We start from the raw sequence: 27902 nt of genomic DNA, 5'->3' as shown, positions 1-27902 counted from the left end.
TTCCCAAGAACACACGCGGTCCTCAGGATGTCCTCAAAGGGTCATCACGTCCTCGTCCGTGATGGTATGAACGGAGGAGGTCCACAGGCTGTCATCATAGGAGCTTCCAGTGACTGTCATTCGCGTACATCCTGCGGTCGTCAACCGGAGGACGAGCACAGGAGAAGTAAATTACTTTAATACTGCGTTGTGCATTTTAATACCTGCTAGCAGTTATCAAGTTCCCGATTTATTCCTCATTACCCAATAAAATATCAAAGAAGGAGTGCTCATGCATAGATTTAAAAAATACAAACAAAAATATACAATAAAGACAGATATAGGGGTGCAAATATACTGAGCTTCGGATTTTAAAGGAATCCGTCCATGTGCTGCGTTTGACGTGCAGTAAAATACAGTTTGCTTGACCTTCCACAGCGGTCTTGTTGCGTGAGTGTCCGCAAAGGGTCCCTGCCAGGAGGTTGCACGGAGCATTTTATTTCCGAAGAGACAAAAAATAATAGCGTTTCATTGCCCAAGCTTCACTTACGATGCATGCCTCAAACCAAAGCAGTAAGAAACACGGACACTACCTTGATAGCGATTTAATACTCTAATGAATTTCTCAATTCATTGTTGGTTATGTGCAAAATCAAGTTAAACTTAGATACCTCACCCTTTGTTTTGACTGAGATTGCGAAGAGGACTCCCGAATCTGCTGAATTCGCAAGACAATCAATATCTGTTCTGTCTTGGAAAGGAAATGCTGATACCTTTCTAAGTGAGTTCAGTGGTCTTGTGGCCTACTGCTCTTTTATATATCTCTCTTTTTTTGCTTTTTAAACTGTGACACTCATTGTTTGTGATGAGAAATACGCTGAACAAATACAGATGAGAAACCTCAAATGGTAGCTCGTGACAGAGGTTGAAAATATATAAAAACACACACACGCTGACTGGGTGCTGCAAATGTGCCCTGACTTCCAAAAATAAATAATTCACTAAGGCATCTGCTTGCTCCCAGAATTGTACTAGCCGCGTCATTTGGTAGCTCCTATACGAGGTCCTGAGGATATGACGGGGAGTCTCACTTTGTCACCTTTCTAACAAATTGAGGACCTGGTAGGGAAGTCTTGGGGATGTTATCCTTGTCCGCAGATGACTTTCCCCGGACGTACACAGGAGGTCATTGTGTTATTGCATACAGAGGTTCAATTATTTGCAAAGCTGAACAGAGGAAAGCACTTCTCGAAGCTGGTCCTGTCAGAAGCGTACTTGCAGTTGGACAACAACAACAACAATAATAAATGACGACGATGATATGGGAAGTTTCACCGCGGTGGTGCGGTACCCTACCCCATTGCACGTGGAACATTATATGAAGATTATGAAGATAGGATGAAAACACAAGAAAGAACTAAAGCGTCTGAAGCAATCCAGTGGACGACAGGAAGTCCATGAACAGGTGAAGATCCCGACGATAGAGCACAGGATCTTCATAGGGGCTAATGAGTGCAGCTAAGGGGAGCGGCCTCTTGTGATGCGTGCAAGCTCACCACACAGTGTCCGCCTTTGCGGGCAATAGAGTGAACATTCCATAAGAATGTGCTGGGCGGTCGCCACGACACCGTAGGTGTACCAGAGGCCCGTGTCACAACATCGAATCATACACTTGAATTGCGGGGTGAAAGCAACATTGAGCCGGAGTCTACGGAGGAGGGAGGTAAAACGGCGTAGGAGGCGGGCAGGGAAAGAAAACGACAGATTTGGGTCCACCAAATGTATTAGAGATTGAGACGTGATGTCCCGGCGCCGTTGCTGGAGAGCCAGGGGTTGAAACCGCACAATTAGTAAGGCCCTTCTGTCGCCTCTCGAAAGCACAATGGCAACGGCTGTCGGGGATTCGTGGGCAGCCGTTGCTACCCCTGTTGCCGTTCTGCTGTTACAATTGGAACTAGAGCCCTGCACGGGCCCGGGCCCGACCCGGCCCGCGGGCCGAGCCGGGCTTGCTATTGGCTGTGTGCTCCGGGCCGGGCCGAGCCCGGGCCGACAAAATACGCTAGCACCGCGGGACGGGTCGGGCCCGGGCCGTTCTTCTAGTCCGTGTTTTTGTGCGCTTTCTACCATGTCGCATGTCGTTAAAATACGCCACCACCGCGGGCCGGGCCGGGCCGACAAATATGTTTCCGAGAGTCAGGCCCGGCCGGGCCACGCAGCTAATTCCACACAATGGAGATGCATTAGCTCATATCATCATGCGCTTGCGTCATTCCTGTGCATATTTTGCAAAGACAAGCAAGGGATACTGCATTAGGCATATGATTCGACCCTCTAGAACATTCTGAAAGCCACTTTACACTGCTCCTCACTCCTCACGTATTTCACAATCACTTGGCAAAGCTTGGTGAGAGGGGTATGGACTGGGAGAAGGAGTTTGTCGACAGCATCCTCTACCTCCGCAAAATTTTGACAGTGTAACGATAACGCCCATGCCCGCGTACGTTCTGGATTTAATTTGGTCTGGTGCGGTTATGGTGTTAAACCGCCATCACTTGTATGTTTGTCTTCTCTCCTTATAAATTTACTGATAAATTTGTTTGATAATCGCCAGAAACGCGTACGTCGCGGCTGGAAATACTATGCCGGGCTCTAGTCACTGGGTCACCGGGCCGGGCTGGGTCGGGCCGCATAAAAATATGAAGGTCCGGGCCCGGGTCGGGCCGGGCCATTTTTCGATGCGCCCGGGCCGGGTCGGGCCCGGAAAAGTCGGCCCGTGCAGGGCTCTAGTTGGAACTCGATGAGTAAGCCAAGGAAGTACTGGTTGTAAATACTCCATAAGGCTCTGTTCCGTTTCAACAGGATGCTTTTCGGGATTTCCTCAGCTCCTGCAATTTTCCAGAAGACAGTTGAACAGGTTACCGCTGGTTTGAATGGAGCAGCGTGTCATTTTGATATCGATGTCACCGTAAACACCAGGGTGTCGGAGCGAATCGAAAACCGGAACCGAAAACCGAAAAAAAAAAAAAAACGCTATTTTGGTGCGAACCGGAACGGAATCGAAACCGTATACGTTTTTTTCGCTCAGGAGGGAAACCAAAAAATTTATTTAACGGTTTTCGGTCCAAGCAAAAACTTCGCCGGTTTGGACTACGAGTAGGCGAATAAAACTGGCCCTTAGGCTCCCTTTGTAACGTTTTATCGTTCGCGCACATAGACTTAGAGGTACAAGTGACCGGTTGTGACTCTCTACCAATGTGCGACCCAAGGGGGCTGCGAAACGGCTTCTCTATCGGTAACCTCTCGCAACGTGTCCCTTGTTTCAGAGCAGCGAAGTTGAATACATGTACGTATCCGCGAGGCAAGCGCGTGCGAAGTGGCGCCTCTTTTGTGGACAGGACACGAAGAAAAGAAAACGGGACCGTCGAGCGCGTTTGTGAGTGAAGGTGTTCCTCGATTTGCGTCGTACTCGTGCGGTAGTGCTTGCTGGCGAGGAAGCCGCAACAGGCATTCGGATGGGACGCGACCGCACCAATCTAGCAAGAAAGTACTTTACGTATGACATCACAACAAACAAGTCCGTCTGTATCATGCGCTTCAAGAAAGGAGAAAGCCTATTTGAACAGACAGTCACCTACAGGAACCAGGAGCTACCAATTTCACAGCTGCCTATTAATATTAAATACCATGTATGCATATAAACGGGTTTACATTTTGCAGCATTGATTTTTTTTTTCTGGGAATGAATATGACCACCAACGGAACCGGTTAAAACCGGTATGAACCGTTATTTTTTTGCTCCGGAACAGAACCGGTACCGGACCGTTTATGATAGAACAGGAACGAAAACCGGAACGAAAAACGTTTCGGTTCGACACCCTGGTAAACACGTAAATGCTGAACATCTCGTTCATCTGGGGGCAGTACTGTAAAGACCAGGGGCGGATTTAGGGGGGGGTCCGGATGTCCTGACCCCCCCTCAATTCCAGACTTGAACATAGGGTTCAATGGACCAATCCCAGCATGCACCTGGCACTTGTCCATAGCGCCCCCCCCCCCCCCCTCGGAAAAGTCCTAGATCCGCCCCTGGTAAAGACTTCGACATATGGATTCCGACTCAAGCAAAAAACGTGTGAATTTCATAAACCCGAAGTGGAATACCTCGGTCAAGTGGTATCGGCAGAGGGTTTCAAGCCATCACCCAAGAAAGTGTCCGCTCAGCCTGGAAATGCCAGAACCGTCGAACGTCGGAGAACTTCGAGCCTTCCTTGGTCTCGTCCATTATCACGGCAGGTATGCCAAAGCATTCGGCGATCTGTGTGCACCTCTTAACACACTGCCACGGAAAGATGTAGCGTAGGAATGGTCAACGCCACGTGTCCATGCCTTTGAAAAGATCAAACGTCGGATAGGCTTTACGAGTTCTCTGACTCATTTCATCTCGAGTCAGACTAATTGCCTCGTGGCTGATGCATCAGCGATTGGCGTTGGGGCGCTGACCTATCACAATGTCAACATCGAAGATAAAGCCATTGCCCACGCTTCAAAGACTTTGACACCTAGAAGTACGTTCAAATTGAGAAGGAGGCCTTGGCAGTAATATTCGGTGCCAAAAAGGTATACCAAATATCTCTCGGGGAGGGAGTTTGTATTATCCACCGGCCATAAACCGTTAACAGCTTTTTTCGAATGAAATAAAGGAATACCAGTCAAGGCAGAAAATAAAAGGCTCTGAGTCTTCTTGGTCACTACTTATTCTGTACAAGTCAACAGCTAGATTGTGGGCTATACAGACAGTCTTTCCAGACTCCTAATTGGAACAGATCCCGACTTCGACGCAGGGGTGGTCCCAGCGAAGTACTTTGGGGGGGGGGGGGGGGGCGACGTCGTTTGAGTGCGAGGGGGAGGGGTTCTGGACGCTATTGGGCTCAACCTTTTCTCGCAAGAAATCCTATCACTGGTAATCCATTTTAGGTCCTATGGGTAACAAGTTTGTGGGTGCGCCCTCTTCGCTCTCCTTCAGAGTGTCACTGGGAAAAAGACGGAAACTGGACCAGGCTATGCTTTTGGGGGAGCGCAAGGGGTCTTTGGAGGTTTTCGCCATCCTCTATATTGCTACGGGGAAAATACCTCTGAAGGCTTCAGAAATCGCCAAGGCCACTGCAACAGTCCGAGTTCTTTCCCGAGTGTACCGCTACGTCATGGAAGGCTGGCCTTCTCACGAAAGAGATCCAGAGTTACAAGCATTTCACGCAAGGTAATCGGAACTAACAACAGAAAAAGGATGCATCGTATGGGGTATGCGACTTGTCTTTCCTTCCTAGCGGTGCGACGTTGTCCTAAGCTCCTACATGGTGGTCATATTGGCCAGACCGAAATGAAGATGTTGGCGCGATCATATGTGGTGGCCGGGACAAGGATATTGAACTGGCTTGTCGCTCATGTGGGGCGTGTGCCGCTTCAGCGGATCACCAGGTTCCAGCTCCTCTGCACCAGTGAGAAGTTCCAACACAGCCGTGATACACGCCGATTTCGCGGACTTCGACGGGAAAAGCTACCTCGTGGTAGTCGACGCCTACAGCAATTGGCCTGAGTTGAAGCTTATGACATCGACCGAGTCTACTGCTACCATGGAAGCACTCAGTGATATCTCGCTGCCCAGGGACTTCCGGTTCAACTCGTCACCAACAACGGTCCGTAGTTTACGTCATCCGTTTTCACAGGACTTTTGAGTCGCCTTGACATCAAGCATACCCTAACGCCACCTTATCACTTCAAATCTAAAGGGCAAGCAGATAATCCTGTCCGCTCGTCTATGCAGTTTCTCTTTCGCAGAAGGAAGTGAGAAACCAGGCATCGGAACCTCTTCTTGCTGAAGTACAGGGCGACACCGCACGCCGCAGCGGAACACCTGCCATTAGAGCCATGATGACAGATGAAAGTCACTGAAAAGGTTAGCCAGCTGTAGGACTCCAACCCACCGGTCTTCTGGATTACCGCTCCAGGGTCCAGCCTCAGAACATCAGTTCTCTCTTGTTAGAGCCCTGCACGGACTGACTTTTCCGGGTCCGACACAGCCCGGGTGCATCGAAATATGGCCCGGGTCCGGACCTTCATGTTTTTATGCGGCTCAGTGTATATAGAGCCCAGCCCGGCCCCGTGACTCAGCGCGTAGATCCCGGCCAAGTATTTCCAGACGTGACGTACGCGTTTCAAGCGCTTATCACACAAATTTATAAGAAGAGAAGGTCACGGCCACAAACATACAAGAACTGTCGGCTTAACACCACAACAACACGAGACGGACGCACGCTGCCAAGCGCGTTGTTACACTACCAAGTTTTTGTGGATGTAAGGGTGCTGTCGGCAAACTCCTCCCAATCCCAGTGCCGTGTATGCCAAAGGGAGTCTGGCCATTAGGAGGAGCCTAAAAATGGGGCTCGACCTGTCAATCAAATTGAGCGTTTTTCATTGGCTGCTGTTTTCTATGAGGGCCGCCATGACACCAAAATTTTCCCGAAAATGGCGGCGTAGCTTGGAACGGCGAAGCGAGGATTTCATGACAATTTTTTTTTTCACAAATTACGTCAATTTTATTCCGTAAGTGTACATTCTGTTGCAATTATCTTGCAAATCACCTTTAAATTACGCTCCAGTGTCGATGTTTACATGAAAATAATATGTTTCGTCGTCCTTGTTAGGCCTAGTAACGACAGCCATCACAGGCAAATAGCAAGAAAAACGCTACAAATGGCCAAAAATTTTCATTTTATGACATACTTTTATTCATATACACACCTTTGCCCGTTCTTGGTTCAGTCTTGTTATGTTTCATAGTTAAAATACGTATAATACCGGCAGTCTGTTCCAACTATAGCGGTTCTGCCGGCCAATCAGTTCTGCTAGCAAGCACTTCTGCTTCTGCTACTTCTGCCTTCTGCTATTCTGCGTCTTCCCGGCGTGCCCCTCGCCATCCAGATGGCGCCGTTAAAAGTGGACGCAAAATCCATCATGTTGCTAGGTCGTCAGGGAATATCCTATTCAATCTAATCCAATCAAGTTTCCCGAAAATGTCGGCACCCAGTTAATACAGGTAATATATAGCTTGGATAGCCTGGGGTTAATAGCGAACTGTATTTTGGCTAGTGATTGGCCAGAGAGCTCAAAAAGTGGGTGGAGCTCCAGGTATAGGCATGTTCCATTAATGGCCAGACTCCCTTTGGCATACACGGCTCTGCCCAATCCTTACCTTTCTCACCAAGGTCTGCGAACGTGTTTTGTGGAATACGTGAGGAGTCAGGAGCAATGTACAGTGGCTTTGAGAATGTTATACAGGGTCGAATCATACGCATAATGCAGTGTGCCTTGCTCGTTTTTGCAAATGTTATGCACAGGAATGACGCAAGCACCTGGTGATATGAACCAATAGTCCTCCATTGGCGTTGGATTAGCTGCATGACCCGGTCGAGCCTGACTCTCGGACGGTGGCGTAGCCAGACCTCCAAGGTATAGGGGGGGGGGGGGGGGGGCTCGATACGAAAACTCGTCCCCCCTCCCCCTGCTGATCCTGTGTCGACAACACACACATACTTGTGCACACTGCAAATTGAGGATTAAAAAAAGGAACGACAATAGTTGTTTTAGACGTTCACAATACGATTACATATGTATAGGCTGTCATGATCAATGATGTGGTGTCACGAGATTGGAAGTATTTTGAAAAACTCATACTTTGAAAACAATTCAAGAGTGCTTCTTAGATAGACGCCATGAATTGCAAGAACTTTCGCGATCGTCAAACTGTCCCCCCCCCCCCCCCCACATATTATGTTCTCGGATTTGCACGATTTGTGTGGGTCGGTCCGTGGCAGGTAGGGGGGGGGCTCGAGCCCCCCCTAGCCCCACCGTGGCTACGCCACTGCTTTCGGAAACATATTTGTCGGCCCGGGCCCGGCCCCGCCCGCTGTGCTGGAGCCTTCTGTCGGCCCGGGCCCGGCCAGTAGCACACAGCTAATAACAAGCCCGGCCCGGGCCCGTGCTGACAGCTGATTATGCCGAATGCAGTCATTCGGAAACTAGATACTTAGAACTTACTGTTTTCAACAACTTCTACTCATTTTCCCAAGTAATTACTTCTCTCTGCCTCTTTGCCCCATCAGGCAGGATAGAAGACCTGTGCCAAAAGCCATAGCCAAGAGAGGGCACATAAAACGTCTATAACTTTATGTAGGTAAACCAAGCATAAGGAGACAACAACAGTAAATTCTGTGGGCGTTGTGAGACTGGTGTTGTGTTTGTGTTTGTACGAGTAGTAGCCTCATCCACTACAACATTGGAGGTAATACGTTGTACTTCAGTTCTATCTTTCTTAGCTTTTTGTTTCTTTCTTTTCTCTTTTTTGTCCCCGGTACGTACTCAGCAACTTTACTTAAATACGAGGGGTGTTCAAGTCAAACCGGGACTTTCTGTCTCCTGAGTGTACAAATGGCTCGCGCTACTTCTTTTTCGTCATTTTCACACGCGATAGGCCTCCGCGTTCACCACGTGGTGGTCCAAAGTTTGTGCAAAACAGAAGACACGTGCTGGACAAGATGGCCGACAACGAGGTGAGCGCGCACATCGAACAGCGAATTGTCATCAAGTTTCTCGTGCATGAAGGCGTAGAGTCATTCGAAATTCACAGAAGACTTCAGGCTCAGTATGGCCACGATACACTTAGCCGCAGCAAAGCGTTTGAGCGGTGCAAACGGTTCCGAGACGGCCGTACATCAGTGCAGGACGATCCCGGCCCGGGCGGCTCAGAGCCCAGTGTCAGAGTTCCTGAGAACATCCAACGTTTTTCCACGGTTTTCTGGGACAAGGCTGGCGTTGTTCATGTTGATTTTCTGTTCAGTGGTATCACCATCAATAGTGCACACTACTGCCAGGTTCTCAAGGATATGTGCATAAGTCGCTAAAGCAAAAGCGGCCGGGCCTCAAAACCAAATGAGTCCTCCTCCTACAGGACAATGCACACCCGCATACCGCGCATCTCACGACGCGCACCTTGCAGGAATTTGGCTGGGAGTTTCTGCCACGTCCCCCTTACAGTCCAGACCTCGCCCCCAGCGATTTCCATCTCTTCGGGCCACTGAAGGCGTTCCTTGGGGGCCGCCACTTCAGGCCACGAGGTCAAGAATGCGGTCCGATCATGGCTGCTACACGCCGGTAAGGATTTCTACGCTGCTGGCATCCAAGCCCTCGTGAAACGCTGGGACAAGTGCATTAGTGCAGCTGGAGATTACGTTGAAAAAAAAAACGAGTTTCTCGTCTGTAAGTTCATTTTTACTCTTGCGCCCCTCGTACTTTATGTGAGTGTCTTGTACAAGCCTGGCCAGAAGTTCACATACTTTCTTCTTTGAGGGACAGAGCCGCGTGAATGCCCTGCGTATGGGAATATAGCCTGCCAGACCTTGCCTTATGAATTCCAGTCTTCTTCTTCGTCTCTGCTCCATCATGAATTCTTTGTCAACTAGAAGACACACGAGCAGCTGTCTTCGCGCCATATTTCCACAAGCGCACCGAGAGCGCGACGTGTGAAGAGGGAGAGTACAGCAGCGAGAAGAGAGAGAGGGGGAAAAGAGAAGGGGGGTAACAGGATCACAGCAATCATGTACAAGAGCCCGTTAAAGTGGGACTCCGCAACAAAATCACCACAAAGATTTTGAAATAGCAGTAACCCTTGGGGTGTCAGGAACGTACTATCTCGTACTCAAAGTGCGCAGATTTTATTCGAACGAATTATTACGAAGTGAGCGCATCGCCTCTGTGAAGTGAGAGGGCGTTGAAAGCAGCACTGCTTACGTCATCTGGCATGGAAGAATGCAAGCTTCGACTATGGTGAGCTAGAATGCTGGGTGACGTCACAGTATCTTCCTCCGGGCGAACCGCTGTGCGCTTTGCATTTTGGCTTCGGTTTGGTATTGTCATCATTTACGAATTAATTACTCGCACAAAATGAATGCGAATGTTCTATTCGGTATCGAGGGAGCGGTCCGTGTTCGGTATGATGTTCACCTTTTTCTTTTTTTCGAATCCTTGCGAAGTCTCCCTTTAAGTGGCAGCTCGAGTAGCGCGAAACCCGAACGCCGGAGGAGCAGAAGAGAGCAGCCACTTAACACTCCCATATTTCAAGACGCAATATTGGTCAAAAAACTGAAAAAGTGGGTGAAGCTTCTGCAGGCGGCGAGCGGCGGCGCAGCACTAATCCAGTAACCAAGCAGCGGCTTTGTAGCAGTCTACGGAAGTGGATTGTGGCAGTGGATTGCAGTCTGGATTGTGGAAGTTCTTGTCGTCTGCTCACGTGTTTACACTGGTTTACACACGCTGCTGTTTGCATCATTGTTTAGGATAGTTCTTGTTCAGTATCAATATAAGATATCCTCAGATGGTTCAAAATGACTGCAAAATCCTGCATCCTCCTTCGAACGCCTCTGAAATTACTGTTCAACTTATGCACAACTTCACAAACATTTCGGACAGGTACCTCATACCAACGTTGCCTCATACTGTGAGAGAGAGCAGCTCTTTCATGTTTGTACCGAGAGACAATTCAAATGTTACTTGTCGGAGAGCTACTCAACGAATGAATAGCCGTGTGGGAGGATAATCTAAAAAGTCAATCGTTATTTACCCAGCAAACTGATGTGTCGCTCAGCCCTGAATCAAATGTACCGGATATATCGTTTTGTTTTTGCAGCTCGTACAAGTTTGTCAGTGGCATATTCTACACTTCCGCTCAAAATGCGGCCCGCGAGAAAAAAACCTGTTGTGGACGAACCACCGTCTGAGGTAAAATTCTTGGCAACTTTTGCCCAACACCTTTGACATTCCTCATTTGCCAGAGCTCCTTGTCAGCCGTTGCGTACAGCACAGCTGGGGAATACGACCTGACAGCAGTCAGTAGGGCTCTTCAGAAACAGGGGCTTTACCAACAAAAGGTCCTTTCGCCAGACGTAGAAGAAGTCGTTTGCGCGACAGCTAAATACGAGCTTAATGAGGAACACAGAGATCTATTTATATTCAAGTAAGCTCCCAACTTGACACGTAAAAGTCAGTCATAATCCTTCTTTTCTTTATTACAGGGAGGGATCTGTCGTCTTTTGGAATTTCCCAGAACTTGAGGTGATCGATGCCCCAAAACTACTTGAACTTGGAAAAGACTATTTTGCCATTGTGGAAAAGACTATGTTGTATCTTCGAGTGGTGTATACAGATATTTTGGTAGGGGTACTAGAGAGACCTTTTGTGGGGGAGGAAAATTTCAGCTTCATTTCCCTCTCTCAAATGTACCACCAAAAATATGATTTTGGGAGGGTTTGAACCCCTAAAATCCTCCCTTGATCTGATGGTGGCATTTCTGCAGAAGCCAGATTAAATTTCTTTAAACCTGTCCAGAGAGCTTGCAAAGTCGTGCACGAACATTGCCGCAGACTAAAGGGTTTCGACATTTACGTCGAGAGCAAACGCTTCCTCATTCTCAAGGTTTTTAAGTAAGAACGCAAAACCACAATGTTCTGACATTGTCTGCACTGTTCTTGAGAATAGCTTGCACTACGACAATGTACGGTTTCTCTTGGCCGAGCACAGTGGCATAATTATATTCGTCTACATAATTCCAGCATGTAGACAGGCCGGTAGCATGAAAGCCCCTTTCCTTCTTTGCTTTCTCCTGCCCTTCCTTCCTTGCTTCATTTCCCTTTTCCATTTCCGCAGAGGAAGTCCGTGCTCCATCTGTTGAAGGCTTACGAGGTGGACTCCTACAGTGCCGCACTGGTCGAAGAGGAGACAGAATCTCTCGAGTACACCTTCCACAAGTACGTACAGGATCCAGGAATAAGCCAGCTGGACAAACGTCGATTGCCTGAGACGCAAAGTGCACTCTTTTTTTTTTTTTCAGCAACAAGCCAAAATTTGTCAATGGCAAAATTTTTCTACCGTCTGAAGGCAGTTTGGACCTGGAGAAGTATACATTCTCCAACGGAATGGCTCTATCAGGTCTGTGGACTGGTACTTTGTTCAGTTATTCGTACCTGCCAACTCTCCCGGATTTCGTTGAGTCTCCCGATTATACGAACGCGTCCTCCCGGAAAATTGGGGCCTCTCTTTTTCCTTTAAGAGCTGCGCAAACGCAATCCTGAAGAAGACAGCCGTAACACGTTTTTATGGAATGACCATCTACGGTTGAAAGTCGTGGCAGATCATGTGTTTCATTGTGTCAATGTTTCTCGAGAATACATGCTATCGTCGCATCATGAGTCCAGCCTTGTACGATAGTTTTGTCTCCTCCGATGGCGCTCTCCAAACAGAACAAATACCTGCACGTGTGTGACGCTCTGCGATAGAAGAAGAAAAAAAGTGCCTTTTTAAGGGTTTCCTGGTTGAGCACGGTCAGCCGCGGAGCGTAAGCGACCGCGTGTGACCGCTGTTCCAGAGGACGTTCCCAAAATCTGACGAAGAAAGCGGAACTGGTGTGGACGCACAAAGACCGCTGCCAACACCACCTAGATACGGAAGGCCTGCGCGCTCGTCGACTCGACGTAACAATTAAGAGTCAGCCAATCAGGATCGTGTTTTCGACGACCGTAGCCAACCACGAATGTGCTTTCAGCGGTCGTGCCCATGGAGAAGAACCAATGTCGTCTGCGAGTTGCGATTGAACGTCCCCGCGTACTAAATGGAAAAACTTGGAAATGTAATGCAAAACGGTCTCAATCTTTCTCAAAAGTGATTTTCTGCAAAGCGTCTCGCACTTTTTTGTCTAAATATTTAGGTCTGCAGGTTCCAGGTGAGCTGCAATCATTTGCAGGGTCTTGGAATTTGCAGGACGGTGAATTGCAGTAGCAGACGAATTCTGCCTATATATGTCTACGTAGCGAAGGAGGGAGAGGAGGCTTTCTCTCTCTAGCTGGTGTTGCCGCTGCCATCATCGGTGAAATGGCTGCGGCCGTGCAAAATGCTATGGGGGAGAGCCTGAGACGACGCGTCTTCGCAGTTGCGGTTGATGGAAGCAACGGCAGAGCGTCGCAGCCCCACCCGATAGTGGCTACTTGCTGAGCAGACTAGAGGAATCGCAATCCACTGGTGTCCAAAATTAATGTGTGTGTGTCCCCCCCATGTCGCATTGTGGGGAGTCCAGTGTTGTACGTAGCGCCGCTACTAGTAACGGCGCTACCGTATCCGTTACTTTTTTCGGTAGCGGAGTAGAGATCGCGCTACTTTTTGAAACTGGTAACGAAAGAAGTACTTCCGCTACAAATTTGCGGTAGCGCAATCTTTGAGCGCTACCGCTACTTTTCGAGCTGGGGTTCGCGACAACTCGACTTCGACCTATCATCAAACCTCCACTCTGCCTGCCTTCGATCAAGCTGCCCGATATCACAACTCATTCTGGGAAGACCGGGCAAATAGCCGAAAGGAGGGCACAGAGGCCGTTATCTTACAAAGAGGATGTGTCCTCCACGTGTTCCCTATTTGGGATGAACCTTCTTGAAGATTTGGTGCGTTGTCGGAGTTGTCTGCAAACTGACGTCACTCCATTCTGGAGCCGTCCTCGCTAGCTATGAGTCATGACATTCCACATGACATTGCACCACGTACGCTCTGGTGCTTGACAGTTGCCATTTCTTGCCGCTGCAATGGAGGGACCATGGCCTGCTACAGTACAAAACAGTAGCGTGGTGTTCAGATCTCTACTATGCGCCTCGGTGGGAAAGCTTTACCTGTGCGTCAAGGAAGTCAACGTCCAATTTGAAAAGCACACTATGGTATGTTTACTAACTTCTCGTTCCGGGCGATCCGAGTTCCTTTTGTGACAAAGCTGCTGAGCCTTTTATCGGTAGACTTGCTTTGTACTTTATTTGCTTTAGAGGAAGAGAAAAAGATATGTAGGATACCGAGTAGGCTTTAGTAAATCTGTAAAAAAACGGTTTTCAAATTTTTAGCCTTCGGGCAACCTACGTGTAACCTTTGGACGTCGATTTATTATTTTGAGATATTGTTTTATTTTATTATTTTAAGACGTTTGAAGTACGTCGTCAACGATACTGTTTGTTTCTTTCCTAAAAAGTAGCGCATGAAGTCTCGCGTCACTTTTTAAGGGTAACGGTAGCGGTATTCCGCTACTTTTAGGTACGTGTAACGATATCGGGATTTCGTTACTTTTTGCTCAGGTAGCACGTATCGGTATTGCGCTACCTTTTTCGGGTAGCGGGTACAACACAGGGGGAGTCTCACGAATTTTGAGTTCCTCAGGTTGGCAGGTATGATTATTGTTTGTCCACCCAGTAGATTTCTATTCTAGCAGGTCATGTGGACGGGCTCCTCATAGGGGTTGCCGATTATGACGTGGTCATTAGATGTTGGTTGCAAGCTTTTCCTTCTTACAATCCCTCCCAGTTAAACTGGCCATATGGGAGGCCTCCCTGGACGCGTACGTGGAGAGCATCGAGTGTCTCATTGAGGTAAGTGCAACTGTGGTAGGAATTACCTCTTAAGTCCTTCACATTTAGGGTCTGACTTTTTCGGGTTTAAATGCCTTCCCCAGATTCGGGAGGGAAAGATCGGGTTCTCTTTAAAACTGCCGATACATTCTGGCGTTATCGGGTGACTTTCGTTCTCTCCGCCCTGCAGTTAGAGGTAGTATATGTATGGTTAGGCCACGCCCTACTAGATTATACCGACCATGTCATGGGCACCCCTTTCCAGCCCAGCACCGAATTTGGGGGCTAGTGGTGGCGCTACTCAACGGTCCGGTTATTGCTTCCTCAATTTCTGCAATACTTTGTACTTCGGCTCTCCTTTCTATTTTTGTACAAGTGGTGGATGTCCCACGAGAGATGCTTCTTTCTAAAGTTGATTTTCATCGTCATTCTATAGACGTTTTCATAAGAGCTGTTGCTGTCGTCTGCTACGGTAGTTGTACGCGTCTGCTTCTCCGCGTCCAGAATTCAAATTTCCTTCGTCCAATCATGATGCAGAACTCACGGGCCGATGAGTAGTGCCTCTAGCGGATCGTGCGGACGGGCTCCTCATAAGGGTTGCCGGTTATGACATGGTCATTATAACCTAGTAGGTCATGGGTTAGACATGCGTTCTCGCGACAAGCGCCACATGTTTTAACATCGGATGTGATTTGCACAGTTTATTGTTGGACCCAAATAATATATGTAGGACAGACATGTGCACGGATTGCCACTAAACAGTGTGCACGATACATGACAGCTGATAAGAATTCTGGGAGACATCACGTTTGGCTCGAATTGCTCCGAAACCGATTCGGGTTGGAAAAAATGGGAGAAATCGAGTTGAACCAGAAAATGTCGGACCCTATGACCGATGACAGTTCCCACAATTCAGACCTCCCACTCATCCGTGCAAGGCTCCTGCGATTGGCTGCCAGCCCTCGCACGACGCCCCCTCTTGGCCGCGCCACACTACATTCGCGCGCACAAAGCGGTTCCTGTGTGGGGGCGGGGTCAAGTGTATGGCTTACGTTGTCCCTGACTATATTCATATCGCTGCATCTCAAAATAATGCTCCGCAGGACATGAAGGACGGACGTAAGATACGAATGACACGTGACCAACTTTTCCGGAAGACCGGGGAGCTCTTCTCCTTGCGGTGAGCTGCAACCTCGTCTCGATATATAGTACGCTCGGGGGAAGATCCAGGATTTCTTTAAGGGGTGGTTGGGTAGGCCTGCATGCTACATACATAGGGTTCTTTGTTTTTGGGTTTTATGATTTCGATTTTTGATTTATGTTTTTGATTTTGATTGTCGGGTTTTATGATGAGAAATCGGTCTGTGCGAAAGCGATCTCTGTCTGTTATGTCGTTGGGGAATTTTCGGGTGAAATGAAAGGCACATGAAACAGGGCAGGGCAGGTGAAGGGGGCTTCACCTTTACCCTGCCCTGAGTGCAAATTCTGCTCACGACGGCTCTGCCTATGAGTGACGATGATGCAAATCGGGGCATGAAAGTGGGTTGTACCGGGTTTGGACCTAAAATGCAACAATCTATAGCCTATGCACACTACCTACATAGTATTGAAGCAATAATGATGACAGAAGCTGAGGGGATGACATCAGAGCTTCCTCTGCCCCTGTATACACTATTGTCAGGGCTTTCTCAAGGCACATGCGGGGCCCGATATGAAACTGATGGAAGCGTGAATATAAAAAATGAAAACTGCATCATGCGTGGCTAGCAGAAACTGGGGCTACACAGGTTGGAGCCCGACCTAGGACCATGCTCGGCCCGGTCCCATAATGTGAAACCTGAGCTCTGCCCAGGCCCGCAAAAATAAAGCATTACCCAGCACGGCCCATGGGCCGGGTAGGGCCTTTGGGTAAGCCCAAGTTCGTGCGGTGCTCCTTGTATTTCATATACGATCCAAAGCTGTCAAGTTCTGTTGCCTCTTTCAAAAATTTGTTGTACAGCATAACATTCACTGACCGCATTTATATTTTGCGTACTGAGACTTTAACCAAAGATTCAGTTGCAATACAAAGCAGGGATCGGAACCGGAACTGAATCCGAACCGAAAACCGGAAAAAAACTTTATTTTCTAACGAACCCGAACAATTTTTTTGCTTGTCCTGAACCGAACCGGAACTGAACAAAAAAAAAAAATCATACGGTTACCGGTTTGGGAATCGAGTCAGAGGTGAAATAATTGTGCTACTAACCGACACTGACGTTTTTTTGACTCACCTGAAACGGTTATCTCACACCTTTCTCTTACAACCGTGTATCGCTTTCATGTAGCAAAATTACTGCCTATGAACCAGTTAAACCGGGACCAAAAAAAGTAATGCTTCCAATCCCTGTAAATGTCCTGACCGCTGAGCGATTTTTGTTGTCTGTGTGTGTGTGTGCGGGTTCTCCCTGAGCAGAACCCGAACCGAACTGATATACTTGAACCGGTTGAAGCTGATAATTTTGGTTCAGCGGAGCTAAACCCGAACCGAACCAATATGCCTGAACCCGAACCGGACCGAAAAAAATACCGGTTCCGATCCCTGATACAAAGTAAAAAAATAGCACTTTTTTTAGTCTGGAATGGCAGTCAGGGGCACATCCAGTACGACTTTTCTTGGGTGGGAGGTCAAGCCTCGGACAGCTTGGTACTTTCCTAGAACATCGTGCTTCAGGATTACACCCGACTTGCCCCCCTCGACCCCTCATCGTGCACCATCGTCACTTCGGGTAAAACCTGACAATATCTGAAACTGAACTTGCCAAACTGCTAATGCAGCCTGGAAAGAAATAAGTAACTGAATAGATTAGCCAGCTGTAGGACTGGAACCCACATCTTGATTGCTGATTCATGGGCTCAACCAATAGAGCTAAGCTAACACCTCCCCAACTAACACCTCCCCAAGCTAACACACCTCCTCAACAACTTCCAAGGGTGCTTCATTTCTGAGGCTGGAACACAGAAGAAAGGACAACACACAAGCTTCAAGTGCCTATAAGCCAAGTACACAGGCCTGTGTCCCAGCCTCAGAACATCAATTCCCATCATGCTAATGTAGGCTCTGGAGAACGCTAAGAACAGTCACTCAGCATCTTGCCATTTGTCTGAAAAGCAAAGCGTACACTTTGTTTATGTTCCACCTGATACACCATATGCAGCAGTTGTGTGGGGGACTTGGGGGAGGGGGGGGATTGAGTATCCCATAACCTGAGGTGTTCATATCAGGAAAGGAGGAGGTTGTGTTTCAGACCCCCAGATTGAAAACTTGCCAGATTGGCAGATTGAAAACTCATGGCCTATGTGATACGCAGCCATATAGCTTGATCTTACCATATTTCACGATTCCCGAATTAAAACTTTACCCCTACCCTAACCCTATAACCCTTATTTTACCCTACCATATCCCGTGGCATAGCAGTTGGGACGATCGCCTTCCACGCCGAGACTGGGAGGTGACGTGAGTTCGAATCCCGGCACTGGCTGTGCTGTCTGAGGTCTTCTCCAGGTTTTCCCAAAGACTTTCCAAACGAATGTCGACACAGTTCCGCCTGAAGTCAGCCCCAGAACATGTACTAACCCCCTTGTCCCCCCACTCCGCCCTGCTGCCTTCTCTCAATGTCTGTACGCCGATCATAGCCACATTTGCCTTGCGGCGCTAACGGAGAATTTTTTTTTAATTACCCTACAGACAGAGACAGATCCAGGTTGTTGTTTTTTTCTGTGAGGTGGGGCTTTGCCTTGGACAGCATGCTATTACACCATCAAGGTCAATCAAAACTCTATGTAACATCCAAAATCAGGACATCCGAACCCCCCCTCATAAATCCACACCTGCATGCAGATCTTTGTGAAACATAACGCAAGTCTCTAAAACACAAGTATATGCACGGACACCACCTGTGTGATGACAGAAATCAAGGGGGGAGTCAGAAGCCTCCTATAGATGAGTGCCTGATATTTTGCGCGTCGTCCCCAGACACCTCATCAACCTGAGCTCGGATCTCCTCGACACGCCGGACTTCTACTGGGACAGGGAGAACCTGGAAATCCTGTACCTAAAGGTCGTCAAGTACATGAACATTGAGCGTCGCACAAAGGTCCTTCTTGAAACGTGTTTGGTTTTGAAATGTTGATACATGTATAACTTTCAGGTGATGAATGAGAAGCTGACCCATTGCTGTGAGCTCATGGAGCTGTTGAGCCACCACCTCGAAGATAAACATCATGTGCGTCTCGAGATCATGATCATAGTCCTCATCATGGTTGAGGTGAGCGCCCCCTGCATTGTTTGAATGGCATTCGAGTACTGGACACTATTGGAGTCCCCGTGTTTTGTGGCAAAAACTAGTAAAACCCGTTTTCGCCCCACGATCTCACCATCACTTAGGGGTAGGAGATGAGAAAAAAAAAACACTGAAAACAAACTTGCCAAAATGCTAATTTATTCCCTCGTCACACATGCACTCTTCAATCACCATTGAAGCCAATGGCAATTGGACATGCACGTAGCACCACCAAGTATGTAACGTGTCAACGTCTCGGAGATCATTGAATCCGATGTTGCTTGACAGGTTGACAGTTTGTACGCTTGGTGGCGCTATGTGCATGTTCAGTGGTTCAGTGAACTTTGGTTTCAATAATAAATGATAATTGAGAACTGCCTACCCATATGAAGGGGTATATTAGCCACCAATACAGGCATTGGAGAACACTAAGCACTGTGTGTTGAGCACAACCTTTCTCCATCTCCTATTCGTCTCAAAAGTAACAAGCGCTGTTTTTTGTTTTGTTTTTTTGTTTTTATTGTTCAACCTGAACTTCTGCTTTTTGACCAAGTATTCCCAAATTTTACAGCTCCTAAAATGAGTCAGAAATTTTGGCTCCTTTAGTTCTCAAAAAACATAAGACACAGGTGTCTAACTATTATCTGCATGTGCCACTATCTCCCGTACACACACACAAAAAAATACAGCCTTTTCTTCGTTATATAGCAACAAAATGCAGGGCGTTTACTTTTTTTAAAGGCATTACAGATTTTTCTTATAAAAAAAAGGTACGAGAGCAGCAGAGATGCCATTTTGTCAGTGGGCTACGCAGCCAGGTGGACATTCTGTTGGAGAGCACAGTCTTGAAAAGTGTTACGGAAAGAAGGAGATAAGTTACAGCTACCAGAAAAAAAATTTAAATTACAGGTACAGTTACTCCGAGCAAATAGTAACTGCATTGTTAAGTTACACTTAAAGTCACTAAGCGACTTTGCAGTTACATTCAGAATTATCAAGTACCCCTCTAACATGTTGAAGCATCATGGAACAGGTGTGGACAGACATGAACACACAACTACCTCCGCACGTTTCGAGTCAACCAACATGCTCTACACCGCTTCTTGAACTTTCTGTCGAACTTTTATTCCAAATTATGCGCTAAGCGGATGGATATGGCGCACTGGAGCAATATATGTTGCGCACAGCTTGTGTTATTAAGCTTGTCAGACAATATTGCATAAATGTCCTTGCCCACGCTGAACAACTGCTTATCTGCTGCAGAATACCAGACTTGTTAAGCTGTTAAAAAAAAAAAGAAGAAAACTTTCCTTGTGCAAAGCATTTACACATGTGGATGGGAATAAAGTTCTCTCATCTACCTATACCCATCAAAATTTCTTACAGAAGAAGGTTACTTAGGGTCTTTTTTGATAAAATAAAATAAGTGACTACATACTCTGCTACCAGTGTCATATCAAGGGCTTTTGAAAACAAAGTACTCCTTGTTGCAACAACAGTAGGCACTGATCTGCCAGCCAAATGAACCACTTTGCAGCAATATCCAGGAGTTCAAGGCCGGGTCTTTTCCCGCGCTCCTGGTGTGCGTGGTTTAGTTTGGTGTATCTCAAAGCACATGCACGATTCAGTTCTTGTTTTTTTTTTTTAATGTGATAGCTTTAAATGGCTGGCTCCACATTTCTCACATTTTTGAGAAGACATCTAAATCAAAGTTAATTAATGCAAAAACACCATCTGTGCTAGTCTCTAATGGCTATTTTGTGTAAAAGATCTGTAATGCTTTAAAAAAAAAGGAGATACCCTGTATATTATGCAGTGATAACAGGAAAACCAATGGGAATATGACACATAGAAAGATGTTGAAGATCCTGTTGTTCATGATGTTGATGTTGTTGATGAAACTGTTCTTTCCTCAATACTCTGACACGCGGTACAACGCATGCATCACGTCAGAGGCGGAGAGTTTTCATTTTCCCAGGGGGGGCAAGGGCGCACCGCGAAGTAAGTACTCTGGCGGGGGTGGGGGGGGATATGTTTATTAAGAAAAAAAAAAAGAAAGGAAAAGAAAGCCAGATGGATGTCGGCTTGTTATTCCAACAAAAAAGTGAAAGGGGGAAGAAAAAGGCAAAGAAAAGAAGAAAGGCAAAAGAAAACAAAAAGAAGGAAAGAAAAGGAAAAGAAAAATGATGAACACAAAACTAAAGTTGAAGAATCACACACTCCGGCGGGATCCTATGATGTATGCAGAACTGGTATAGAAATAAGAGGAAGGAAGAACAGAAAAAACAAAACAAAAAGAAAAACACAGAGAACGTAAACAGTGAACATGTGCACAACTGAAGGCATTACGCCTTTGAAAACTGAGTGCAAAAGGAACAAAATGCATTGAATCCTCGGTGTTTGAGCCGAAATGCGCGCAATTTAATGAATATGGTCAACGAAATGGAGCAGCGGGAGTTGAACCCGCTCCCAACGGATATGCGTTCCGAAGATCCTACCGTTACACCTCGCAGCTGCTGGTACCTTTTCGACTGCTTCGTTTCATTGACCTGATTGCTTTGGGCGAAATTCAGTCTATGTGTTGTGTCATCCTCTGTGTTTCTTCGCCTCACCTACTGTGATAATGAGTATGGTGGGCGGATGCATATTTTACAAATTGCAAGATCAATTTTTGGGGTTGGTGCCTCTTCGCTCTTTTGACTCTGGCGCGCCGGAGCCCCAAAGGTTGGTGTCAGTCTCTTAGCGGGACTTCCCGGGGGAGGCGGCGCCCCCCCCTAGTTCATGTTCCGGGGGGGCAAGGGCCCCCGCGCCCCCCCGCAGTCGGCGCCTATGCATCACGTAATGAACTCTACATCCACCAAAGTGTTACAACGTTGTCGAGGCTCAAAAGGGAAGGGAAAAAAAGGAAGGATCATTATTTTTATGCAATATTTGGTTTTGTTTATTTATTTTGCAAATAACGAAGCAAGTCGTTCTATGTTTGGTTCGGTCTCTGAAACAAATACGGAATTCTATATTCAAATCCCGAATCGAATAGATGTTTCTTTGCAAACCAAATATATTGGAATAGTTCCCAAGCTTTACATGTAAGGCCAAAAATAGCACAATAGAGGGCTTGAAAGAAAGTGAGCGTTACTATATATTCTGATCTGCATGAATATATTGCAAAAAATTATGCTGTACACATCCGTACATGTGCAGCATGTGTATCCAGTCTGGTTATAACACTACTCCCTTCGTATTTGCTTCTGTTATATGTATCAACTCACTTCAGTTTTAAAATGGTTATTCGCACATGACGTATCTTGTGGGGAATTTTTGTCTAAATTTTGAGTTAAAAATCGGGTAGATAAAAATCAGCTGTAAATTTATACGGATTCGGGTGAAAAAAAACTTGCGGTGCACTAAATTCGGGGGAGAAATCGAGCTCGGTTACTCAAACTAATGTACCAGTTTGGTACAAATGGTGATGTAATTGTATTTTTCTGCCAAACAAGTTAATGTGCATTCCTACAGACATCTCAGTGACGGCAATTTGCTGGGTAAGAACCTGGTTTCACCCCAAATAGGCAACCTCCAATTCGGGTAGCAAATTCGGGGGGGATCGTCCTAAACCCTCAAACTTTGAGCTCTACTTATCTTGCTTGCTAGTGTATTACTACTGCTGTCTGCCTTTAGAAGCAAACTGGAACTGACATGTCCTCTCTGCACTTCTCATTGCAGGTAGGGTTTGAATGCCTGCACTATAGTGCAAGGTTTCTCTCATAGAAGATCAAGTCCGAACACAGAGTACAATAGTTTTTATATAAAATACAAGGTTGGTAATACATGTAAACAATACACAATGAGTGCCACATACAATGCGCTGCCAAATATATATAGATATGGACTATGGTAATTGGGCTTTGGTATCTTTGACAAAAGACAGCAGAGCAGAGCAATGCTAAGAATGGCTTATGAAGTCAGTAATGGTTTGCCTTGGTGCGCACCACATGAAACGGTAAACACGATTTGTGGAGACTGCTAAGAATAAATACCAGAAGGAGCCCCATCCAGTACCCAAGGTACCTCTACTGTTATAAATCGTTACGGAAGAGCACGAAGCACATGTTCCGCCGGTCTCCCAGTACATGCCTGGCACAGTTACACCAAAACGGTAACTTTCTTTTTTTTTTGCGCTGCCTATTTTGATGTCAAGTGATGATATAAATGTCAATGGAGATCACTGCTACATATCAATGGCCACGTCGGCCACGTCAGCCACGTCAGAGCACCTGGGGTACAATGCATGAAGTAGCGTGCTGGCATGATTTACTCAAGATATCAAAATAAAATGGTAGCCCAAGAGAAACCCCCTCCTCCTCTGGCTATATGCCACTGGTAGACAGCCCAAAATTTCCCGAGCAAAAGGCTTTTCTCGCACCACTAAGCCGCAAAAACTGTGCATGCATCATTTCCTTAGGAAAAGCGATTCTTCCGAGTCGAAGCAGCAGCTGCAACACAAAGGAAATACATGGATATCATAACTAAGGATGTTCTTGCAAGTGGATACAGTGGAGAGTTTCAGTATACTATTGGTTGTGTCACTGTAAAGACACCGTACTTAACGGAACCAATGACAGCGTACGTGACTCAGAGTCTTGTCTGCGGATTGGGTGCGGAAGACGTATTCTAAAACTCTCAAATGTCATCTCCACAGTACTTCGGCGAAACTATGCTCGGATAATGTCCGGACGTCACAGACAAAACGTCACACGGTCAATGGTCACTCACGTTACATCACGACGTACTAGATTATAGCGATCATGTCATAATCGGCAAACCCAATCAGGAGCCCGTCCGCACAATCAGCTAGGTGCACTACTCATCGGCACGCGAGATCTGCATCACAATTGGACAATGCAAATTTGAATTTTGAATGTGCAGAAGTGGACGCACGATTACCGTAGCAGACGACAGTGACAGTTACGATGAAAACACGTAGAATGATGATGATAAATCAACTTTAGAAGGAAGTATCTATCGTAGGACACCCCCCCCCTTGTACAAAAACACTAAGGTAAACTAAAGTACAGAGTACCGTAAAAATTGAGGAAGCAATAACCTGGCCGATGAGTGGCGCCACCGCTAGCCGCCAAAGGCGGTGCTGGGAAAGGGTCCGTATGACGTGGTCGCTATAATCTACTAGGTTGTGCGTTACATTAACTCCGGAGGATTAAATATGCCCGATCTTGCAGCGGCACAATTCAAAGAAAACAGTTTTTGCTTCCCGCTGATTTGTTAATGTAACAGTCCCACAGCACCTCAGTATCCCTCACAACCTTCGTGTTCCCACCTGAGAACGGTTTGGGAGTTCAAGAGGAGGGGCAAAACGTGCTGTTGCTGCGGATTCTGAAAATATTATGGACACGTCATTCCCAGCAAGGTTAGTGCTCTCTTTTAGTCATATTTTTGGTCCCACAAAAGCGGCGTCGGGCCTTCAGAATTTACGCCACACACGGTAAAAAGGGATGGTACAAGCAACGAGGAACTATACTGCATATTTTATATGCAAACAGAGTAGGTACGTGGACATTCTGATAGACAAACAGTAGCTGCTAGCATGATCACATATTTGCTCAAAAATAAAGCCTCTTCTTTAGGTTTGCAACCCGTTAAAATGCGAGGAGCAGCACACACAGATCAACCAGTACTGGTGCACAATCCGCACACCATCAAAGAGGATCAGATCTCGAGATATGGTAAGGTATGGTATGGTAGGAGTACAAAATGAACCCTATGCAAGTGAGCTTCCATAAGTCATTCAGACACCATGTCCTGTTTTTCCTTGATGCGCTCTGCAATAGCTGACAGCTCCCTCATGCCTGTTGCAATTTCCTGCAGGTCTTCTTTGAGTCCTTTGGTCGGTGTTTCGTTAGCGCACCTGCAGAGAACGACCTTGTCAGTTGGGATACAAACAGTTTAAAGGGGGCAATAAACAGGTATGCAAGGTGCTTTTTTTTTTGTAATGCAGTGCAGTTCGTTTCCTACAGTCACGTTTTGCAACATTTTTTGTCGCAAAAAAGGTAAATAATGGCTCCAAACCAAAGGAATAATCACTTCTTTCGCGCTCATGCCCCGCCCTGCAATGCCCTGGTGACAACTTTGACGTTATTTTGGCGTCGCACACCATCAACCATTCAAAATGCGAGCCACCTATATATTAATTTTGTTTTAATATTGGGTAGTGTAGTCAATTCTAAACATATTTACACTTCAAACATCATGTCGAACCCAAGGTAGCCAGATCAAAAGGTACCAAAAGCTCGCATATTCCATTTCATGCGTGCATTATGTTTTCTGCGCTGTATTGCTCCGCGGGGTCACAGCGATGTTCTCACAGGCGGTTCTCCCCGCACACAGCTGCTTTGTTAACGAGGCCAGTCATTGGCTAGGAGTCCGAAATCTCCCCCATCTCCAATTACTGGAATACAGCTTTGCTACACGTGCGAGACGTGTGACGTAGGTGCTCTCAGAGTAGGAAGGGAGAGACTCACGCGAAACATGCTCTTTGAATGCCACTGTTTCGTGGTAAAGGTGCTCTAGTCTTCTTAATTTTTGTTCTTAAAGGTCACTCGCTAGTGAGGCTGCCCTACTTTTCTGCTTCTGAGCTTGTCGTATCGGCAAACTGTTACTCGAGGCAACATTGCTGCGGCGTGACCACACGACAGCACGGGTCACCACTCGCGACTCCCTGCATATAGTCGTGGCACCTGTTCCGGATTTTCCCCCAGACTCCATCTGCTTTTTGGCAACTTCCCAGGCAACCCCCTCACTTTTCCGGTCAAATCAAAAATTCCCAGACAATTCCTAGTTTTTGGTAGACACCCCGCAGTAAGCTTTAGCAGGGTGTCTACCGAACTGCAGCCTTCAAGTTCCCCGACTTTTCCAGGTTTTCACTAGCTGATACTCCCAAGCTTCTGTTTGTCAAAATTCCGCAGTGCTCATTGGGGGCTTTTCTCTCTCTCTCTTTGGTCTTGCATGTGTTTGAGGTAGCTCAGAGAGAAAAAACCACTCGCGCAAACGAGATACTGTGCCGTATATTTGTTCGCGTTAATTCGTAAAAATTTTTGCAAAGTTTGCGACCGCTGAAAAATCGCAAAAAATTTTACTCGCGAACGCAGCTTGACGTTTATCCCGCGAAAGGAAACAGCCCTGAATTCGCGAAATTAAATACTCGCGAATAACTTCTCAAACGACTGAATGCGCGATTCGCGAAAATTCATACTTTGCGAATAAAGAAATGTTTACGGTAGGTGCATGCAGTACTGCTCACATTGAGGTGGCGGGTTGGAATCCTACCCCAGACTGTGCTGTCGGAGGCTTTCCCTGGGTTTCCTGGCAGATTTTCTGGGCAAATGTTGGCACAGTTCCCCTTGAAGTTGGCCCAGGATGCATACTAACCCCTCCATCCCCCACTCCTTCCTGCTGTCCTCTCCCCATCTGTCCATGTCTCCATCCCACTTTGCAAAGGTAACGTAGAATATTTAAAGGATCTTTAAATTTAAAAAATGTAACCACCAATTTCAGATTTTTCCCGATGGTAATACGTTCCACAAAGGTATTTCTAAATGAGCTCGACACACACACACACATATTTTTCTTGGTGATTCGATCATAAATATTCAAGGAAGATAGCTTGGTACTGTTGATTGAATGTTTAGCTACCCATTGGTGGTAATGTATGCAACTCCCATGCCATACCTCTTCCTTGGGGTCCTCCATTTTTGAGGTGGGCTTGGGGTCTCGATTCCAAATGGAGTGTAGAGTTTAACGGGTGTGGGCGAACTCATAGGACTGCGTGCTGCGACACGGTAACCGTGTTGTCCACGCTCTCGAAGACATCTCTGAAACAAATGCATATATATATATTCGTTTACTTTTCAGTTGCTAGTCCGGAAAATATGGGGTCATGCAGCTACAGGAAACTGCATTCTCCTGTGTTGGGGGTAACCGTTGGGGTGGGGCTGGGCTACTAAGATTGTCCGTTGGCTATTCCAACACAACTTGTCAACACGATGTCGCCAATACCGTCTTGTGATATTGGACTTACGAGTCTTACTAGGTTTCCTCCGTTACTTCAAACAAAGCCTGTTTGTATCCTTCTACCGTTCTACCACATAAACAATATCAACACTCTTTCTTTCTTTTTTTAAGAAGAAAGCGCTTATATAGTTAATAGCTGTCGTATAGAAGTACGTACAAGAGAGATAACATGACTTACATTAGAAACATTCTCAAGGGCCGATTTGACGTGTGCTAATGTTTGGCGTGCGCTTCTTCGAACTTCTCTCAGTGCGTAGTACGATTTGTTAACTGTACTTCTGTTCTCGTCTCGCAAGTTTTTGAACTTCTCTCTCGTTCTTTCCCGCAAGCTTGCTCTTAACGTACTCGGCTTTTTTCCCTTTGGAGGTGACATAATTCAAATTGGCCCGCCGCAAGTTCGAACAGTTGATCGCACGCCAACTTGAAAACAGCGAGAACAAAAAAAGTAGCATCGGCTAGCCAATACCGTCATCCATCATGTTCACCTCCGCAGCCTCCGCGGAAGCAATAGGGTCGGCGCTCCTATTGGCTCCAGTTGCTAGAAGAAAACTTATTGGCCCTATGCTTATGGCTTGTTTTGGTTTGCTTTTGACGGACCTCGTCACGCTAGTCATGCATTCTTTATCATCAATTGTGTTGATAATTTACTGAGAGAGACACAGTTTTTCGGTGTTTTAGTACATTGCAAGAACTCTACGAAAACGATACTACGAAGAATGTTGTCAAAATCCATGTAATCACACAACCACTGCAAAGTACATTCAGGGGCGATTGGATTAGAATGTTTTCGGGAGCGTTGACACCTAAACTAACCTCGCAAAAAAAAAAAAAGAGAAAGAAAGAAAATAACGGGACAGCCTTGATGCAAGAAAGTAAGGTTTCGGTTTTCGTTGAATTATTGTGCGTTTTATGTTGCATTGTCACCTGAGGAGTTTTTGATTATATGTGTTTTTGCCCCGCTCAGGTTTGCCGTTATGGATATTTTTCGGTCATACAATCAAATTTATCGCAAAACTTGATAAAAGTGCCTGCCTGACAC

At 46.6% G+C, this 27902-nt stretch overlaps 2 protein-coding genes and 1 long non-coding RNA gene across 3 annotated transcripts in view; 1 reads left to right on the top strand and 2 right to left on the bottom strand.

Moving 5' to 3' along the window:
* The window catches only part of LOC135370098 (COP9 signalosome complex subunit 7b-like), a 337544-nt gene that overhangs the window by 105962 nt on the left and 203680 nt on the right, over window positions 1-27902 (bottom strand). The window lies entirely within an intron of this gene.
* On the top strand, window positions 10278-22680 carry LOC135370072 (required for meiotic nuclear division protein 1 homolog). The gene is made up of 11 exons (XM_064603767.1): window positions 10278-10497; window positions 10715-10806; window positions 10860-11041; window positions 11100-11139; window positions 11731-11831; window positions 11915-12012; window positions 14413-14477; window positions 15560-15636; window positions 18472-18592; window positions 18647-18763; window positions 22502-22680. Exons 1-11 carry the CDS (start codon window positions 10413-10415, stop codon window positions 22544-22546), a joined length of 1023 nt encoding a protein of 340 aa, XP_064459837.1. The 5' UTR covers window positions 10278-10412; the 3' UTR covers window positions 22547-22680.
* On the bottom strand, window positions 22564-27322 carry LOC135370073 (uncharacterized). Its single transcript, XR_010415198.1, has 3 exons — window positions 27042-27322; window positions 26522-26664; window positions 22564-24701 (listed from the first exon to the last, which is right to left on the bottom strand). It is a non-coding gene; the product is annotated as an uncharacterized LOC135370073 (long non-coding RNA).

This window comes from Ornithodoros turicata, chromosome 10 (genome assembly GCF_037126465.1).
Source record: "Ornithodoros turicata isolate Travis chromosome 10, ASM3712646v1, whole genome shotgun sequence".
Classification (NCBI taxonomy): domain Eukaryota; kingdom Metazoa; phylum Arthropoda; class Arachnida; order Ixodida; family Argasidae; genus Ornithodoros; species Ornithodoros turicata.
The sequence above is the reverse complement of the archived record's forward strand: the minus strand, read 5'-3'. Positions and strand labels throughout refer to the sequence as shown.